The sequence below is a fragment of the Girardinichthys multiradiatus genome, chromosome 18 (genome assembly GCF_021462225.1).
Source record: "Girardinichthys multiradiatus isolate DD_20200921_A chromosome 18, DD_fGirMul_XY1, whole genome shotgun sequence".
NCBI lineage: Eukaryota > Metazoa > Chordata > Actinopteri > Cyprinodontiformes > Goodeidae > Girardinichthys > Girardinichthys multiradiatus.
In genome coordinates this window covers 32279494-32294887 of record NC_061810.1, presented here as the reverse complement: position 1 = coordinate 32294887, position 15394 = coordinate 32279494, and the positions used below count along the sequence as shown (strand labels likewise).

At 38.6% G+C, this 15394-nt stretch overlaps 1 protein-coding gene across 1 annotated transcript; it reads left to right on the top strand.

Moving 5' to 3' along the window:
* The first annotated feature begins 147 nt into the window (after nucleotides 1–147).
* Nucleotides 148–6615, top strand: n4bp2l2 (NEDD4 binding protein 2-like 2). Its single transcript, XM_047390761.1, has 6 exons — nucleotides 148–297; nucleotides 2023–3041; nucleotides 3150–3274; nucleotides 3419–3507; nucleotides 5914–5990; nucleotides 6084–6615. Exons 1-6 carry the CDS (start codon nucleotides 289–291, stop codon nucleotides 6247–6249), a joined length of 1485 nt encoding a protein of 494 aa, XP_047246717.1. The 5' UTR covers nucleotides 148–288; the 3' UTR covers nucleotides 6250–6615.
* Nucleotides 6616–15394: the final 8779 nt, after the last annotated feature.

Sequence of the window (15394 nt, the reverse complement as noted above, 5' to 3'; positions counted from 1 at the left end):
ATAAGCAAAGTGGTACTAGGAAACCTCAGAGTTTACAAACCTGCAATTTTACAAACACTCGAGAGCCCACTTTCCCTTTTCAACCAGTTAATTGAGCACATTTTAATAATATTCAGTCAGTGTCCTCATTCTGTCCTGCAGGGGGCGCTCACGCAAACATTGTCCCGCGTTAATTGGGCGGACGTAAGACTGGCGTCACTTCCGTAAACACAACCTAGGACATAAGTGATGTCGATAAGGGGTCTCGACTGTGTTGTTGAAACGTTTGGCAATATTTGGGTGTTCTGAATGTGTAAGGTAAGTAACCCGAAAAGCGAAATCTAGCCAAGTGTTTACTTTGAGGTAATAATTCTAGTTTTATTTGCCTTCTGTCCATTGTGTTAACTCGTGTTGCACTTCCGCAGCCAATGAGTAACTGGTTACTGTAGTTTCGATATTAGCCAATTCCTTCTGATATGGAGATTTGAGTAAATGTTTATGGGCGTAATTAATTATAAATCCAGACTGTTTGCCGTTATCTTGTACAGGTACGATGTTTTATTTTTTGTTCTTTGGTTTTATTTGCTTTTGGTCGTGGCGGAAGTAAGTACAGGTGTATCTCAATAAATTAGGATCTCATCGGAAAATGAGATTTAATGAGAAAGTTTATGTCGGTTATTATTATTCTTTATAACTTATAATCATTATTTATAAAGAAAACCTAGTATATCAAATATTTTCAATGCAAGCAGTGAGATTAATTTTCGGTGTCCTCCTTTTCTGATGGTGTTGTTAAATCTGGCGTACAGTTTATGAAAATCCCTATTCCAGTTTCTCATAAAATTAGAATATAACTTAATGGCAAAGTAAAATAATTTTTAATACTAAAATGGCATGTTATTACTAAAACAATCACGTTAAAGATTGCTGACTTAGCATCCTCTTCCAGGTGGCTAAACCACAAAGTGTGATTGCTACAGAACCTGCCTGTTAATAGCAGTTTAGTGAAGGGAAAATGTTCATAAGCAACAGGGATAACTGTAGCATTGAGTGGATTCAAAAGTTAATAAGCAGTCCCTACTTCAACAGCCACCACACACAGGTATAGAGGACCTGAGCTGCTACCTTTTGCATTATTTGTTTTAAGGTACTTCTGAACCAAAGATGGTGTCAGAAGCGCCTTACTTGGGCTAAGAAGAAAAAGGACTAGCTTTGTTAAGTGATCCAAATACCCCTTCTTCAGATATACCGGATTCTTCCATTTAATTTGGAAAATCCAAGTTCCTGAGTCTGGAGGAACAGTAAAAAGACACAGAACTGAAGTTGTTTGAGGTCCAGTGTGAAGTTTCCATAGTCAGTGATGATTTGTCATGTGTTGCCATTGGTCGACTGTGTTTTGTCAAGTCCAAAGTTAAAGCTGCTGCCTTCCTGGAAATTTGACAGCCCTTCATACTGCCCTCTGCTGGCAGGCTTCATGGAGATGCTGAATCCATTTTCCAGCAGGATTTGGCTCTTGTCCACTCTGGTAAAAAGACCAATACGTGCTTTAATGAACATTGTATCACTGTGCTTGGTTGGCTGGCAAAGTCGTCTGACCTTTACCCCAAAGAGAATCTATGGAGTGTTGTCAACAGGAAGATAAGAGGGCCGACACTTGACATTAATTGCAACATGGGGTTCCTTAGCTCATCAGCAGAGCCACAGACTGATCACCTCCACGCTACACTGCATTGATGGAGTAATTCAAGCAAAAGAACCCAAGTATTAAGTCACATACTGTACAGTACGTGGACATACTTTTAATAAGGGCAGTATTTCTGGTATACAAATCCTTTTTTGTTGTTTGTATGAGTTATTATAGTTTTCTGAGAAACTGGATGTTGGGTTTTCATTAGCTTTTAACAGAAATAAATGCATGGGATATATCAGTCTGTGTGATTCATCTTTATAATATAGAAATGTCACTTTTTGAATTGAATTGAAACCTTTGGATGATATTCTAACTTGGTGAAATGCATCTGTATTTGAAATGTCGTTTTGTAGATGTCTCAACCTGATTTGTTCTCCAAGAGTCGTCCAAGAGTCTTTGAAGATCCGTGTGAGGGAGGAAATACTAAAAAGGGTGGAAATGACTCAACTGAAAAAACTTCTGGATTTGAGAGCAATGATCCTGTCAAAAGTTTAAGAGAAAAAGTGTTAAAGGAGGTAGGACTCACCAGCACAGCCTTCATTGGTCCTGCATTTCCTCCACAAACACAATCAGCCAAGTCTGACATTGAAGACACGTTGAGTATTTTTTACAAAGAGCTTGAGAAGATTGATACACCAGATGGTCTTGGTGAAAATCCAGAGAGAGGTGCTCAGCCTAACCACAGCCTGCCTGAACTACCTAGCAGCAAAGACTCTCAGGATGTACCTGATGGGAAAATGTTCTCCATGGCAGGTTCTGCAGAAAACAGTTACCAGAGCAACAGTGGACCGACTAAGTCCTGTTGGCCTCACTGGCATCAAAATGAACCATACTACCTCAATAGGCAGAGGCCAGTGGGTAACCATTGGGATTATACTCTACCACCAAATGAACCCGTTTTTCCTAGATTTCACAGACCACCATTCCCTCACCAATCACACCAGTCTGCATACTCAAATCCACAAAGCACTCCAGGACACATCGAGGTAAACCCGAACAGTTCAGGAATGACAAACCAGCATCAGATGGATTTTCGTCTTCCTCCATTTTCAAGGTTTCCAACTCCAAACGTGTTCATCCCTTCCTCTCAGGGCTTTCATGAAAACCCTCCGCAGCACTTTGGGTGGAATGAACAGAGTTTCTATGACACAGATATGAATAATGTACCTGGTAGGTGGTCTGGAGCCCGAAGAGAAGAATGGCAGCGGTGTGATGAAGACTACGACAGGCCTCAGAGGTTTATGTCAGAAAATAAACCTTGGGAACAACAGCCACGCTACCAACCCTACGAAGAGAGGTGTGAGTACCAGTCCCGTTTGGTGCTGATCTTGATGAGGGGATTACCAGGATCTGGAAAAACCTCAAGGGCCAGGTATACCTTTGAGTAATCATTGTAACCAGTTTGGTTTTTTGGTATTTTAATGAATTTCTTATGCTTATAAATATATATTTTTTTCATTTAAATAAACAACTCTCACAGAGAGCTACTCTCCTCTGGCCCAAGTGGAATAATTCTGAGCACAGATGATTACTTTGCTGAAAAAGAAGGCTACCACTATGATCCAGGCCTTCTAGGGGCAGCACATGAATGGAACCAGAGCAGAGGTGAGGTGTCAGTAAATGCATCTACTGGCTCAGAGAAAAAATGTTATTGCAATCACACAAGTATTTCAAGCCATCTTGAAGCAATACAGTCTTTTCTGGATCCATTAAATGGTTGTATGGTGTTTGTGTTGAATTTTATATCAGCTAAAGATGCCCTGCAAGATGGCCGGTCTCCTATTATAATTGACAACACAAACCTCCAAGCCTGGGAAATGAAGCCATATGTCAAAATGGTAAGGTGCATCTTAGTTATTTATTAAAAATGCAGAAGTTAGCCATAACATTATGAGCTTTTAATGGTGAAATTAAAAAAAATAATTTTGTTTCTTCTTTCAAAAGAAAATAATCTGCCATGTTTTCTGGGTCTTAAAGTCTTGCTTTTATTGTGTTTTCTTTTAGTCCTTTTTAAAAGCTTTAAATATGCAGAGATGTTTCACATTTTGATTATTCTCATCTGACGTAATTTAGTATGTTTGTTCATTCTTTACTGATGCATTTGTTTATTAAAAGTGTTTTAGTTCTTTTTAAAAACAAGGTTGTTAGTACACTGTGACAAAACTCAGCAGCAGAAATCCCTATCTGGATGGAGGTTAATGCTTTATGTTTAACCATCCCCATGACAACAGAAAGAAGCCTACTATATACTGTAAGATGGCTTTGAAATGAGGTGACCTAGGTGGAAAAACACTAGAGTAACAATGCTGTGGAGCAGTATCTAGCCCCTGACATATTTCTTTTTGCTTTTTTTTTTGTTTGTTTCACTGAAATATTTTTAAATAATTAAAAACATTTTAATAAAAGACAAAAATGGGCAAAGTAAAGACAAAGTGGAGTTTTCAGATAATACATTTATTCATTAAGGGGAGAAAGCTATCCAAACTTAACTGGGGCTGGGTCTTTTACATCGCTTTTGAGGAATTTTAGCACACTTATTTGTAGAATTGTTTTAATGCGTCCACATTGCAGGGTTTTTGAGCAAGAACGTGCAGTTTAAGGTCAAGCCACGGTATCTCTGTCAGCTTTAAGTCCAAACTTTGACTAGACCACTCCAAAACTCTCATTTTGTTTTTGTAGTTTTTTTTTTATCCATTTAGAGGTGTGACTGCTGTTGTGCTTCAGGTCATTGTACCAGAACCGTCTCGTTACCATCTTCTATGCGCTGCCACGTGCTGTGTGGGTTCAGGTCACAAACTGATGGCTGGACATTCTCCTTCAGGATTTTCTGATAGAGAGTGAAATTTGTAGCATTATCAATTACAGCAGGTAATGCAGGTCCTGAAGCAGCAAAGCAGCCCAAGACCACCACCATGTTTGGCTGTCAGTCGGTCGTGGTGGTGGTGGTGGTCCACAACACACGCCTTCCAAGAAGTCCAACTGTTGTCTCATCAGGCCCAAAAGCTCATCGAGATGTTTTTGGCAAGGGGAGACAGGCCTTTGAGTTTTTGTTTTCTGGTAGCAGTTGTTTTTAACCCTTTTGCCCTAAGTTGACAAAGTTGTTTTTAAATAGCTCAAATGATCAAATGAGTTAAATGTAAGTTATTAAGTAAGTTAATAAGGTAACTTAGCAAAGGTTTTTCATAAATTGCATAGGTCTTAAATTTAAATATACATTTAATTTACTGAAGCTTACAGAATTCCTGCAAGAACCATATAGCAGGCAGCAGACTATCATTATCTGGTTGAATAATAGTTTCAAAACTTAGAAATGCACTATTGTGTATATTATGTTAAATTTAACCAGACAAAAACTTTAAGATTTTAATGAGGGTAATTTCAGTATATCCAAGAAGGAAATGAGCTGCCATGGAACAAACATATATAGTGAGGTAGATAAAGGCATACATACACTACACACAAACTTTACAGGGGCTGTCATGTTACAATCTTATTATAATGATGTGCTTCCAGTCGGTCATACATACTTTATAATTCATGACTACTTTGGTTTGTGGCTAGATTTTAAAGTTTCATAAATTTAACAGTACTTTCCAGAGAGAGAGAGAGAGAATGATGCTGTCTACAACCTGAACTACAATTTATGTGCAAACCTGAGGGATGAAAAGTGCAGTGCAGCTGTGCTGCAGGCTGTAGGTCAAAGGACATAAATCTGCAAAACAAATACAGCACCATGTAATAAAACTGGTAAAAAATGATGCTCAGTACTCAAGAAAAAAAACAAGAATATGCAAAACCTGGAAGCACCTTTTATATTTTGCTTAATATAACTTTTACAAAGATTATAGCCTGAACTGTATGTGTTAAAATACTGATTTGAGATCCATTCCAATTGAGTAAGTAACTCCTGGGCAGAGAAATTGGTTTTAAACTTATTGCGAATTGACTACCTTTTTGATGTAATTATAAATGGCCTTTATATGAATTTCTTGTAGTAACTGATGTTTTGTTAAAATCAGTTTAACAAACTGTCCCTCAATTCTTGTCTTCCCTCATTTGAATGATATCAGCAATTTATTCAGATGCACAGGAATGTGTGAAATAGTTAACTAACCCGAGATACAGGTCAAATACCACCTGAATAGATGTCCGCAAGTTCTGTTGTTTCTGACCTTTCCAAGTTGGGTGGTCATAATCTGATGCCTGATTGATACTTCAATAAACAATTCGGATTTATTTTACAGGCCTTGGAGAGAGGATACGAAGTGGACTTTTGTGAACCTGACACCAGATGGAAATTCGATCCTTATGAACTGGAGAAGTAATTAAAATATTTTTTATCAATATGTAGAAATGTTGAGATTTAGCAGAAACACATTCTAATCTTTAACTCTCTGCACTATCTTACCTTCAGGAGGAACAAACATGGTGTTCCTCAGGAGAAAATTGCTCAGATGATGGATCGCTTTTCATTTCCCATCTCCATAGACATCGTCATGAGTTCCCAAGAACCCGTTCATGTCAATCAGAGACGTCAACCAGAGCACCAGCAGATTAGGAAGAAAATGCATTTTTTTTAGTTTTTACAAGGAATAAACCGCTGATTAATTTTACCTAAAGATTAAGACTTTTATACTCATGTAAATATTACTTTTGGTAATTTCCGGTTTTTAATTTATTACTTTGTATATTGTACGTTTATATGAAAGTAAAATGAATAAATATTTTTGAATCCATTATTTTTATTGTATTACCTCAGGGGGAAATCAGATATTTTGTTATATGTCATGTTTGATATTCCAGACTTAATAATGTGTGTGTTTTGTTTTGCTGAAGGAAGTTTCAGACATGTCTGTACATTTAAATGATTCTCATGTATCAGTGCGATACACTGAATCAGATTAGAAGATATCTACCATTTACTATACATTTTTGTGTAAGACATGCACAGACTCCATTGTATTTTTATTTTGCAAGTTATTTTTACAGGCATTTTATTTCAGTTAGTAATTACGAGATACAACACCTTTTTAAAAAATAAAAAAAAAGAACTTAATCGCAACAGATGGCTGCTCATTCTGAACCTCCTGCTTAAGGTTCCTTGATAAAAGGGATTCATTCCTCTCCATTGTCCAATGCTTGCTCAATAGGAGGGATGGCCAAAGTTAACAACTTCATGTAATTGACTTGGCTTCCTTAAGCTGGGGACACACTACACCTCTATCACAGACAGTCTTTGATTTTGAAAAAGTTTGGATTTCACACTAGCAGACTGGTTTCAGCTGATAAAGCCGCAAACACACTACACAACAACGTCACCTGCTGAGGGCTCACAGACTGCAGGATTATCAGACCAGCTAAAGCCAACTGAATGCCTTGGATTTAGGAGGGTGACACACCAGTAGGTGGCAGTGGTATAAATCAGTGTCATTGTTCTGGCAGACCATAATTCGGTTCAACTCCCCCATAAATTGAAAGCGAAACTATTTACAAACACTTAATGTTTATTCCACAAGTGAATATGATTTGGATAGTGCTAACTGTATCTTTTGTTATACTCATGTTGAGAGTTTGGAAATGTTTTGCTTCTTGTGATGCTATTTGTAGGTTTTAGAATGACTTTCAATGTTGGCTTAACATTTGGGCAGGACTGCACAAATAAATATTTAGAATTCATTATAAAATTATATTATTTGAGTTTATTTAAGTTTTACTACCTTAAGGTAAGGTAAGTTTATTTATATAGAACTTTTCACTAACGAGACACTCGAAGCGCTGTACATACAATTACAATACAATCACAAAGAAAATAAACACAGATACAGACACAGAAAAACAAATCAAATGATACTAAAATCCTTCTAAGAAATCTAAAAATCTATGAATCCTTCTGAGAAATATAATAGTCTCATCATTCCACCGAATTCTAACTAGGGAAGCTGAGTCACTGGTACAAAACAGCTTTAATCCACATTTTCGGGTGCTAATATATTGCTTTTACTGGTGCCGAAGTTGAACTAAGTAATAATAGTCCATTGTAGTCTAATTAAGAAAGCTGGGTTATTGGTGTAAGAGTAGCTAAAATCCAAATAACTAATAATTGGCTTTTGCTGGTAATCCTTCTGAGAAATCTGAAAATCTATGAAAAGTAATGAAATCACACATTTACAGGTCCTTCTCAAAATATCAGCATATTGTGATAAAGTGAAAATTTAACATTCATATATTTTAGCTTCATTGCACACTAACTGAAATATTTCAGGTCTTTTATTGTCTTAATACGGATGATTTTGGCATACAGCTCATGAAAACCCAAAATTCCTATCTCACAAAATTAGCATATCATTAAAAGGGTCTCTAAATGAGCTATGAACCTAATCATCTGAATCAACGAGTTAACTCTAAACACCTGCAAAAGATTCCTGAGGCCTTTAAAACTCCCAGCCTGGTTCATCACTCAAAACCCCAATCATGGGTAAGACTGCCGACCTGACTGCTGTCCAGAAGGCCACTATTGACACCCTCAAGCAAGAGGGTAAGACACAGAAAGACATTTCTGAACGAATAGGCTGTTCCCAGAGTGCTGTATCAAGGCACCTCAGTGGGAAGTCTGTGGGAAGGAAAAAGTGTGGCAGAAAACGCTGCACAACGAGAAGAGGTGACCGGACCCTGAGGAAGATTGTGGAGAAGGGCCGATTCCAGACCTTGGGGGACCTGCGGAAGCAGTGGACTGAGTCTGGAGTAGAAACATCCAGAGCCACCGTGCACAGGCGTGTGCAGGAAATGGGATACAGGTGCCGCATTCCCCAGGTCAAGCCACTTTTGAACCAGAAACAGCGGCAGAAGCGCCTGACCCGGGCTACAGAGAAGCAGCACTGGACTGTTGCTCAGTGGTCCAAAGTACTTTTTTCGGATGAAAGCAAATTCTGCATGTCATTCGGAAATCAAGGTGCCAGAGTCTGGAGGAAGACTGGGGAGAAGGAAATGCCAAAATGCCAGAAGTCCAGTGTCAAGTACCCACAGTCAGTGATGGTCTGGGGTGCCGTGTCAGCTGCTGGTGTTGGTCCACTGTGTTTTATCAAGGGCAGGGTCAATGCAGCTAGCTATCACGAGATTTTGGAGCACTTCATGCTTCCATCTGCTGAAAAGCTTTATGGAGATGAAGATTTCATTTTTCAGCACGACCTGGCACCTGCTCACAGTGCCAAAACCACTGGTAAATGGTTTACTGACCATGGTATCACTGTGCTCAATTGGCCTGCCAACTCTCCTGACCTGAACCCCATAGAGAATCTGTGGGATATTGTGAAGAGAACGTTGAGAGATTCAAGACCCAACACTCTGGATGAGCTAAAGGCCGCTATCGAAGCATCCTGGGCCTCCATAAGACCTCAGCAGTGCCACAGGCTGATTGCCTCCATGCCACGCCGCATTGAAGCAGTCATTTCTGCAAAAGGATTCCCGACCAAGTATTGAGTGCATTACTGTACATGATTATTTGAAGGTTGACGTTTTTTGTATTAAAAATACTTTTCTTTTATTGGTCGGATGAAATATGCTAATTTTGTGAGATAGGAATTTTGGGTTTTCATGAGCTGTATGCCAAAATCATCCGTATTGAGACAATAAAAGACCTGAAATATTTCAGTTAGTGTGCAATGAATCTAAAATATATGAATGTTAAATTTTCATCATGACATTATGGAAAATAATTAACTTTATCACAATATGCTAATATTTTGAGAAGGACCTGTAGGTAAAGTAAGATAGGAGGGGGAAAAAAATCATATTTCAGACTCTATTCTGCTAAGAATAGAGTCTGAAATTGTACAAAACACCTAAGCAAGGGTAAGCAGCACACACATAAGTAAAGATTTAGCAAGGGTACGGTGGAATCTTGAGGGTGCAAATATATATAAGTCTGAGTGTGTTTTAAGTGCGACATGTGAATTGTTTGGTTTATGTCAACAAGGCCATTCATTATTTACTGTATTTTAATCTTAAAGGTTTGAGTGTTTACCTGTTTTGTTGTTTTTTTATCACTATATGATTATAATTAGTTGGTGGCTTGTATTATACCCACTGCTGTTGTGTGTCTATGTTTATAATATTGTATAGATACAAATTAGGTTTTAAAGAAAAAAAAAAAACTGCTTACCTCTGATGTTATGTTCGAACCTCTCTTTTTCATTGTGGGAAATATGTGTTTGCAGTCGGGTCGATGATCAGTTCACATTACCTGAATGGATCCAGCTAGATTTGGGTCAAACAATTCAGACATGTTTGTTTAATTGCAACTGAGATGGAGTGAGGTCGGTTCCCCTTGTACACTCGCCCTGCCGACTAAGCAAAACTAGTGCAGGCTAATGTAAATTTTCGCTGACTGGGAATCGGGGTTACAATTGGGCACAAAAAGGACATAGTGTAGCCCAGATAACCCCTTTACCAACTGGCATTGTATGTATTTTAATTGTATGGTGTTCCAATTACACTTGAATTGTCCTGTATATATCCTTGACATTAGTTGCCTGTGATGGGATTGGTTTGGTATGGTTCTATACAAGCAATAAATTATATCATTGAAGAGTTCATTTGTTTCAGTAACTCAGTTTAAAAAGTGTAACTGGAAAATTCAGCCTGATTCTGTGCTAACACCTCTCTTGCTCCCGACTACAGAACCATGATTTCCAAATGAATGCAAAATATACGTTTACCTGAAAATAGACCACTAGGAATGTGACAGTTGCAGCCCATGTCCTAAATATGTCTCTGTGTGGCAGCTCTGAAAGCTCTGCCTTCAGCTGCAGTCTACACCTTGTGAATCTCTCCCAAACTCTTGAATGGACTTTGTTTCACAATCCTCTCAGGCTGCGGTTATCCCTGTTTTGTGCGCATTTTGCTACTACACTTCATTCTTCCACTCAACTTCCCACTATTTGTTTTGGCTTGGATACAGCACTCTGTCAACAGCCAGTTTCTTGCCAATAACCTTTTCTGGTTTACCCTCCTTGTGGAAGGTCTCAGGAACAATCTGCTGGACAACTGTCAAGTTAGCTGTCTTCCCCATGATTATTTGGTTTTATGTATTATTTCAATTTTCTAAGATTTTAATTTTGGGTATTCTCTGCATACATGGTTAAGTCTGTGTGTCTCTGTGTTGCATTGTGATAGACTGGTGACTTTCTGGGTGTACCCCATAGACATCAAAAAGATCCGGAATAAATGCATGAAATACATCATTATGTGGGTAATAATTAAATATGATAGCAGAGTTGCACATTTCAAGTTGAATTTCTGAAATAAATCAACTCTATTGAAATATACTGTGCGTTTAAGAGAGGTGTGGATGCTGCTATAATGCTACTTATTTTTAAATGTAGGTAGTGAAGGACTCAATCTACAGTTGTTGGATGGAGCCTATAACTATTTTCTTAACCAACCAACAGCATTTCCTGGATTCTGGAAGTTAGAAATTTCCTCTGTGTGCTCCATATGTCCCTACTTTAATGCTTTTGAGCTGAAGGCTAAAACAATAGTTCATGAAAAATCAACATTAAGTCTGCTGAACCTTCATCGCATTTGCCCACGTTACTTTTAAATGATACCGGTATGAGAGTAAGTAAAACTGTGATCGGCTTTTTAAAACCTATCTGAATGGCTTGGAATGTGAAAATGACAAAATAACGAACATACGCTAGGTCTAAAGTGTTTACAGATACAACCATAGAAACAGATTATGTTGTTATTTCTGCTGACCGATGCTATATAACTCAAGTATAACTGATACAAGTTAAAGTGATAATACAACATGAAATGTCTCAGTGTAGATCCTTTTTTCTGACAGTATAGGGCTACTGCGTCTCTCAGGAAATAGGCCATAGTCACCATGTTCACTCTGGTGCTCATTAGTGCAGCACACAGGTGCTGTTAGGTTGACATTCTTTTTCTTCTAATCACTTCTGGTTGAAGAGCCCGAAATTATTGTTCTTTCAGACTTCTTTTACTACATGGTCGATGTGCTGGGTGAATAGCGTTTTTTCTTTTCCTTTCAGTTTGTTATTTAAAGGAAACCCTTTGATGTTTGTGTATAGTTTTCAGCTTCCTGCATATTGAGCATCATGTTGCAGATTCTTTTTACTTTGACCGTACAGCATTGTTGGCACTGTTTATGAGCTGGTCTGAACACCACATTAAGACTGGCTATTGACTCTGCAAAACGTTTTTGACCGCTGCCCTTCAGCATCTGTTAACTATGCTTGGTGATTTGACATGGCCTACCAGTTCATAGCTGAGTTCTTGTTTTTCCAAATCATTTCTACTTTGTAATAATACCACTAACAGTGGACTGTGGGAATTTTATTTGTGAGAAAAAGTGATCACTGGATTTATTGCCGATTTCATCTGACCATGCTGGAATTAACTAGGCTCCTGGAAGCAAGCCTAGTTGCTTTTTTTTACACTGAAGCAATTCAAACACCTGAGTTCAATGATTTGGACGGGTAACATAATACTTTTGGTGATTTAGTGTTGATTTCAAAGAAGAATGGGCAACGAGTTAATTATGCCTCGAGATCAACTGAAAGCCCCCATACTGGAAGAAGGTAGTAACAAACCTGTAACCCTAATGAACTACAAAGGAAAGTACAAGATTGCAGAGTAAGTGGGATGCAGCACAGCTGGTCAGACCGCAAGTGCACATTGAGTGAAGACATCATTTGATCCTGTAGTAGAGTCTGATCTCTCATATGAGTTCAGCAGAATCTGAAGAAGATATGAACATGCTTGAAAATGACACACAGCAACTTTGTTTGTATTTTAAGCACTGAATGCATATAGTGATCATAGTAATTCCCCAAAAGGAAATCCCCTGCAGGTGAAGGCTGCCAGCTCTAAGCCACACCCCTTCTGCAAGCTTATTTTTTCTACTCTACAATCATCCTGTATTTTGGTGTTCATCACATAATTAATTTAAATCCATAAATTTATTGTTTTGGCATAATTTTTTCCCACACAGATACTAACCTTTATTTAACATATTCACATTTCATAGTATGTTAGTCATGAGCGGTTTTGAGAGACGTTTGTGATTGAAGGGAGTCCTAAGGACACTGTGACATCTTAAAAGCTGCTAGAAGGCCTCTTTAGAGTAGCCGTGTGTACAGTAAAGACCCTGTGAGATGTGTCATGAATTACAGCCTGTGACCATGTTATAATGAGAAACTCTGTTGCTGACAGGGAACAGGAAAATGATGGGGACTCAAGATATCGAGTCCGCAGCACATAAAAAATTTAATTATTATTATTTCCAATTGTTTTTAGCCATTCTAATGTGAAGTTGCTGGTGTGCTTTGGATCACAGTCTGCTGCATAACCAAAATGCTATTGAGTTTAAGCATCTGACGGCTAGACATTTTACATCAGGATTTTCTGCTAGAGAGCAGAATTGGTGCTTCTGTTAATTTCAGCAAGTTATCCAGATCTTAAAGCAGCCTAAGCCCATCACTCTACCAACACTCTGTTTGACTGTTGGTATGATGTTCTTTTTCTGAAATGCTGTTAGTTTTACAGCTGATGTAATGGGACATACATGTTCCAGAAACTTCCACTTTGGCTTTGTCAGTCCAAATATTATCTTAAAAGCCTTTATCAACATGTTTTTTTTTCTTTGGCAAATGAAAGAAGAGTCTTTGTGTTCTTCCTGGTCAGCAGTGTTTTCGGCCTTGGAAGTCTTCCATGGTTGTATTTCTTATTGTTAAATCATGAACCTTAAATTGTGTTGCTATGGTGTCTATTGCGAATTCCTAGATGAGGTCAGACACTCCTGGGAAGGTTACGCAAAGTAATACCGTGGGAATCTCGTGATGGCCCATTTGTACTTTGATCTGGCCAGACCTTTACAAATCTTTTGTTTTGATGAATGAACTCTTTCTTTGAGCAGTTATCACATGTGTTAAGCCTATTCAATGCGCCTTTTCATGTAGAACCCAAAGCTGACCTTTACACATGGATTGTCAGATGTGGGGCGTTCGCAGAAAGAGCATTTCACTTAGGTTTTTGATTTTATAAAAAAAAATAGCATTTGCTAACTCCTGTCCACAGTCCTTTTTGAAGGTAGCTTTCCACCAGTGACTTTTTACAAGGATGCTTGCGTTGGATTTGCACCTGCATTGATGACTCTGTGTTCTGTTTTTTGCAATCTTTTTTTTTTTACCTAATTCCTCTGACAGGGCAGACTTGGTCACAAGGGGTTGACTCACGTAGAAAAGTACAACCACAACCATTTGTGTGACAGTGACACAATATGCAGCTTAACAACAGGAAAGGTCATCTATGGAGGGGCTAATGCATTTGTGCTCCTTCCTGGCAAGAGAGCTGTAAAAAAAAAAAAAAAAAAAAGAACAAATCAAACAATGTAATGCAGGTGTGTATGTGCTACAAGCATCCGTGTGTGTTTCCGTGCACACATGTGCAAGCCAGGTGAAGTCAGGTTTATTATGTGAGGAAGCCAGCAGCAGCAAAGAGCAGGCGTGCTTAGAATGATGATTATGTAAGCCAGCTGTGATTAGTGATTTGTACTCCCGTGAATGGCAGTGATGAACCACTTACTGCTGCTAATGATCACAAGGACAAGAAAGCCAGCTAAAAAAAATCAGAGCTGGCCCACCAGAGGACAACAAAAACTGAATGTAGGAGGGAAATTTGCTACTATTTTCCCAATGAAAAACACGTTGCCTCTTGCATAATTCTTGTTTCATAAGTTTCCAAGATCAGGAACCTGATTTTTAAGGTAGAAAGACATTTAAATAATCATATTTAAATTGTTTAATAATTTAACTGGTCTGTTGTTTATTCCTGCTACCATCTTTTTTAAAACTCCATTCAGGCTGATTAAAAAAGGGGATGAAGCATGAAATTAAAGGTCTTGTGAGCTGTCAGCTGCCCTTCACGTTGTTTGTTGTTTATCACGTGAGGCTAGCAGCCAATAACAACCGTGTGCCCGACCGCACAGCTTGTCTTCTATGGACACACCAACGGTTGATCAGCCGACTCACGTTTACCTCAACAAGACAGGCGACGTCATTTTAGCCTTCAAAATAAAAGCACAACTTGCAACTTTACAGAAACAATATAGGAACCAACATTTTTTACCACTTGCAAAGGGGGCATAAGAGTTGTCCAGCCCACTGGTTTGTTGATCTGCGTCCAAAAAACATTCAAAGCAATGACTTGGATGCCTTTTTGCAGGATGTGTGTTTTCTGAAAGGATTATGAGGGGGTTGAAATCGACCAACTGCTGTGGTGGCTCTGAGCTGCCAAGCAAGGTATGGTCACAGCCCTATGTCAGCTGGCCTAAGAGTTAGCTAGCTTTGCCACTCCATGGTGTGATGTAGTGATGACAGATGGTTTGTAACACCAGTTGGCCATAAGATTTACAGTAAAAACACCCTGAGACAACCACATACTGGTGTGTCACACAAATCATTGCTTACGTTGCACACATATTGGACGGGTCAAGTTGAAGTGTGCCAAGACAAAACAGATCTCTGGACGTCAGCCAAGGGCAGATTCTTTACCAGGTGACACCTGAAAAAAGAACTAAACTGATAAGGTGTCAAACACCACCAATGCATTTCCCTTTAGAAAGGGAGATGTCTGACACATTTAATATATAGTTCTCTATAACTGTGGAACTCCGCTTAAAAAATGACAAAGTATAAACTATTT

Bases quoted from the DNA above. Each gene is read 5' to 3' on its own strand.
- n4bp2l2 (XM_047390761.1), top strand. The intron at 3,042-3,149 runs GTATACCTTTGA...CAACTCTCACAG, and splicing joins GGAAAAACCTCAAGGGCCAG to AGAGCTACTCTCCTCTGGCC. The intron at 3,275-3,418 runs GTGAGGTGTCAG...ATTTTATATCAG, and splicing joins TGAATGGAACCAGAGCAGAG to CTAAAGATGCCCTGCAAGAT.